General features: G+C 42.5%; 1 protein-coding gene across 1 annotated transcript; it reads left to right on the top strand.

The window, feature by feature from the left end:
- Positions 1-4061: 4061 nt before the first annotated feature.
- On the top strand, positions 4062-5167 carry Smp_135840 (hypothetical protein; the record flags this gene model as incomplete). The annotated part of the gene is made up of 3 exons (XM_018789545.1): positions 4062-4289; positions 4324-4455; positions 4489-5167. 3 exons carry the CDS (start codon positions 4062-4064, stop codon positions 4813-4815), a joined length of 687 nt encoding a protein of 228 aa, XP_018654978.1. The 3' UTR covers positions 4816-5167.
- Between the last annotated feature and the right edge of the window lie 445 nt (positions 5168-5612).

Consider the following 5612-nt stretch of genomic DNA (forward strand, 5'->3'; position numbering starts at 1 on the left):
TGCCAACTGGCATCCATATGCATCCGGATAGGTCCCACGACAGCAGGATCAAGCACAAACGAAAGCTGGAGCTGACAATTCCACTCGTGGACTGTCTTGATCATAAAAAAACGTGTAAAGGACAGGGACTACCAACTCGGTAAATATCGTATAGGTAGGCTACCTGTCCACTCACACACGGCTCATATAGACAAACAAGAAGAAGCTCACGCGTTCCAAATTGAAAGCATAAACTGCCTATACACGAACGCCGCGAGCTTGCCAAACAAAATGGATGAGCTACGTGAACTTAGCAATGCTAATGATGCCCATCTGATAGGAATATCCGAAACTTGGATAATGTCTCAGTTTACGGACCAAGAGTTAGCAATAACTGGGATGTCTTTATTTCGCAACGACAGAAAAACAGGAATGGGGGGTGGGGTAGCACTATACATACGGTCATGCCTGGATGCGCACCAACTTCACAACCAAGAGTTTCACAATCTTGACGAGTCAGTATGGTGCTCAGTAAGATTATCTACCACCTCGAGGTGCCTAGTTGGGGTCGTTTACAGGAAGCCCACTGCCGACATCGAATATGACAATCGTCTGCTGGAAGGATTAACTCGCTCTACGCGTCTCGGATTCTCTCATATCCTGATTCTAGGGGATTTCAATCTCCCTAGAATCAACTTCGTGGAACATACATACATTGGTGGTGCCAACTCTACTGAAGCTCTGTTCTTCAACCTTATCGGCGACCTGGGATTATTCGAAAACGTGAAGTCGCCAACCCGTTGGAGAAACAGTCAGACGCCGTCACGCTTAGACTGGGTATTCACAAATGAAGAATTCCTAGTTGACGACCTCTCAATCCTGGCTCCCCTGGGGAAAAGTGATCACGCCGTCTTATCATTCAGCTTTGTCAGCAAAACGGAGCTAAGATATCCTACTAGCAACAAGCGCTGGAACTTCAAACGGTTGAATGTGTTAGCTTTACAGGACTATCTACAACAGGTGGATTGGGATGTTCACCCTCAAATTGAAGTGGATGCTCATTGGGATTTTTTACTGCACACGATCTTATGTGCTACTGAGCATTCAGTTCCTAAAATGGTCCCAAAAAGCTACAAGCAACCTCCATTCATCAAGAACCGCACTCGTCGTTTGCTAAGCCGCAAAAGGCACTGTTGGGCTGAATATAAACGAACTGATAACAACGGCACGTACAGGCAATACAAACATATAAGGAACATATGCACAAAGGCATTAAGAGAAGACAGGCTTCAGTTCCAGACCAAGCTTATCGATAGATTCGTCTCCAATCCGAAAAGCTTGTTCAGTTATGCAGCTTCTCTTCGACAAGGCAAAACTGGAGTTTCCCAACTGCTTGGTCCTAATGGCCCGACCAATAACGATAGTGATGCCGCTAACCTTTTGGCTGGACAATACTCCCGGACATTCCAGCTGACCCACATCAACCATACTGACGAAAGCTTCACCTGCACCTGTACAGGACTTTCCGAAGTGGACCTGAGTGCTGACCTGGTGCTCCGTAAACTGCAGAACCTAAGGAAAGACACTTCTCCTGGTCCGGACATGGTTCATTCCGCTGTATTGAGGGAAGCAGCTTCAATCCTGGCGACACCACTTAGCGTGATGTTTTCACACTCGCTAAGCAGAGGCAAACTACCGGAAATATGGAAGCTGGCCCACATCACACCAATTTTCAAAGGAGGTCGACGCAGTGAACCCTCAAGCTACCGACCAGTGGCCCTTCTCTCCATACCTTCAAAAATTATGGAATCCCTAGTATTCGACGGCATACTAGAACACTTATCATCCTCAAAGTTCTTCTCGCCTCAACAGCATGGTTTCAGAAAAGGTCATTCTTGTATGACCAACCTGCTGACTGCGGTGGATAGATGGACAACCATCCTTGATCGCAAGGGGAAGGTTGACGTCATCTACCTGGACTTTTCAAAAGCTTTTGATAGGGTCAACCATGCATGTCTTATCAAGAAGCTTGGACGATTGGGTATAAAACCCCCTTTAATTGATTGGCTCTCTTCATATCTAGAAAACCGACACTTTAAGGTCAGGGTTAACTTCACTCTCTCCCAGGCTACGGAATGTCCTAGTGGGGTCCCCCAGGGTTCAATACTAGGACCTCTTCTCTTCTTGATTTATATTAACGATCTTCCTCAACAAGTTTCATCTGACTTATTGCTTTTTGCTGATGATGTGAAACTTTGGAGAGAGATACGTAATCATAATGATATACTAGTTCTTTAGGAGGATCTGACTGGACTTCAAAGTTGGGCAGACGACAACGGACTTACCTTCAACACTTCAAAGTGCAAGGTAGTCCATCTGAGACATGTTGCAGACTATAGTTATAACTTAGGTAACTCACCTCTAGAAGTTTCCCAAGTTGAAAAAGATTTAGGAGTGTTGGTACCCTACGACCTGAAATCGTATGCGAACTGTGACAAAAACGCCTCTCAAGCAAACCTTGCACTGGTAACATTGAAGCGCATTTTTGGCCAGTTTGAGGGTAGAACCTTCCATATAATCTTCAACAGTTTTATTCGTCCCCACTTAGAGTACGGAAACATAGTATTTCCTCCCTCCCTCCAAAAGGATAAGGTCACTCTGGAACGTATACAACGTCGAGCCACGAAATCAGTTCGGGGTCTCAAATTCAAACCTTATGAAGAGCGCCTCAAATCACTTAACCTTTACCCGTTAGAGTACAGGCGTCTTAGAGGTGATCTTATGACTTATAGTATCCTTAATACTTCTGGTCATCCCCTTAAACAACTTCTTAAGCTTAGTCATAACACTAACCTGAGAGGTAACACCCAGAAATTGGAGACCCTACATAGCAGAACAGACTGCAGACACAACTTCTACTCCGTTAGAGTTGTCAAGTGCTGGAACTCGCTGCCGACTGAGCTAGTCCAAGCGACCTCCCAGGAGTCCTTTAAGAGGAAACTTGACTTATTCTTAAGGACTAAGGATAACATATTATTATGATTTACCAAACTCTTTTTTCCTCTATTATCGTTCATATACCTAGGTTCTTACCTGGAGGTATTGGTGATCCACTGCCACTAGACACGGAAGCCCGTTAAGCGAAAGCTTCTTCTATTCCGTCCTCAACCATTTGAACCATTTGAACCTCCTCGCTTCTGACTTTTGATTTCACTGGGTGGGCGCAACTTAACTATGGAAGGTGTTGACGGTAAAGTGTTGCCAAATTACAATACCCGTGGCATCCTCACGGTTTTCAAGCTTAGTTCTCATTATTGTTGTGTATACTGTAGTGAACATAGCAGTAACTAGTTGAATATCCGTCGTAAAACCCATAGGGTTCTAAACTCCTTAGCTGCAATGTCACGGCAGTAGGCCGTGGTCTTAAGACCATGACTTACTGCCACCACAAGATCCTTGTGAGACCAGACCACGGATACAGACCTATCCCCTATGCTGTACCTATTTACCTTTGCATCCCCAATGTGCATGTAGACACACTTTGCCGAGTTGATAGGCATCAGTGCGGCAAAGATTGTGCGCTTTTAATAGGTAAACCTTTACCCTTTGAAGTACAGACATATTGTTGGTGACGTTCTAATGGCGTACAGTATCCCTAACACATTTGAACATCCTCTTAAACACCTACTTATGTTTAGCTCCAACACAAATCTAAGGGGTAACACCCAGAAACCGGAGACACAACATAGCAAAACAAACTGTGGACACAACTCCTACTCTTTAAGAGTAGTCAAATGCTGGAATTCGCAGCCGACTGAGCTAGTCCAAACGACTTCCCAAGAGTCCTTTAAGAGGAAACCTGACATATTCTTAAGGACTAAGGAAGTATCCCATGATTTACCAACTTCTTTTTACTCTACTGTCGTTAATATACCTTAGTTCCTGCCTGGAGGTATCGGTGATTCACTGCAACTAAGCACGGAAGCCTGTTAAGCGAAAGCTTATTCTATTCTGTCCACGACCATTCGAAGTATATGGGACTGCGCGTAACTTAAGCTTAGCGTCACATGGTGGCGATTACTATGATAGACGGTGTGAACAGTATGGTTGCTGAGTTATATTCGTATTTTACGGATGTTCAGATATCTTTTATAAAATATGCTATAACTGCTCTTCTGGTGACATCTACATCTTTCTACTTGTTGCGAAAAAGCCTCGGGAAAGAGCCTGTCACCGTCAACACGAAGAAGTCTAAGACACGCGTCAAGAAAAGCAAGAGTAAATCTTCTGATGGTAGGACATCGTCATCGGTATTTTCGGTTCATAATATAACCTCAATTTCAGGATGGTGATCACGCAGAAATAAAAAAATCTGTGGTCCCGCCACGTAACACAACTATTATGAATACTCAAAAATCACGTATTCCTGTCGCTACAACCGTTGAAGTGTCACCAATGTTTCAAAATCTTGCTAAAGTAACAGTGTTGCATTGTTGAATAATGCTGTAGGATGATCCTGAAAACGATGACAAAGGCGATAATTGGGTTACTATTAAAAAAGGAAAAAAGACTACAGATCAGCGTCCAAAATATAAGGAAGCTATTAAAGAAACTAAAACAATTATCTCAGAGGTCATCACGTCGAAAGGTGAAAATGGTGAAAACCATCTGGTTGCGAGTACAGAAAGCGGTGTGGAACCTGTTCCTCTGAAGGCATCAAAAAAACTGCCACCTGTCCCACAAATTCCGACGTACAAGTCAGCCGTTTTCGAATCTGATGGCGATTGGCACGAGGTTCGATCCTCAAAGAAGGGGCGCAAGACGGTGAAACAATAAGATCACCATACATACAAAGTGTACATATCCCCTGTGATTTCTAAAAGTGCCTACTTTGCTGTTATCCTACTTTTGTTTTTCCATTCCATTATCCTTATACCAACCATATTACTCAAGTTCTATACTTACTAGTGTACTGTATCACTTGGGATTTAACAACTGTCAGATACTAGAACCAAGATTTGGTCGTCAGCTTCATCTTTCTTTTTGTCTCATAATGTCCATTATTTTGTAATATGATTCTTGTGTTCAGCATTATCACTTTTCAAACTGTAATGTTCTTGTCAGGTAAATAATAAATAATTTGACCCAGTTTGATCAATAAAATATGTCATTGTTACCAATCTTGTTGAATATGATGTGTACTTGTGGTCCATCTAGTATACAAATATCTCATGTATTGGGTATTGAGACCAATTGCTGCCTTAATTTGAAACTCAGTCCACACTGTAAGTACAGTTTCAGAAAACAGAAATGTTGCTTCGCCCCGTCGTTATGTTTAATCCTCTGAGTCAGTATCCTTCGTCAAATTTTATATAGATTCACAACATTTTATTAATCACTTTGATGGCGCATTTAGAATATTGATAGCCTTTATGAGATTCTGGGGAACCTTCGAATCTAGTTATACAGGAACACTTATGCAAACTACCTTGTAAAGCCAAAGTAATTTCCACTCATTTTTATCAGTAATAATTTTTTATAAAATAGCCAAGTTTGGTTCCCGTCCTACATCTTTTTGTCCTAGTCTATAATGTAAAGAAGCTGAAAACTAAGGTAGTAAGTCTGTCACTGAC

The sequence above is a fragment of the Schistosoma mansoni genome, chromosome W (genome assembly GCF_000237925.1).
Source record: "Schistosoma mansoni strain Puerto Rico chromosome W, complete genome".
NCBI classification, from domain to species: Eukaryota; Metazoa; Platyhelminthes; class Trematoda; order Strigeidida; family Schistosomatidae; genus Schistosoma; species Schistosoma mansoni.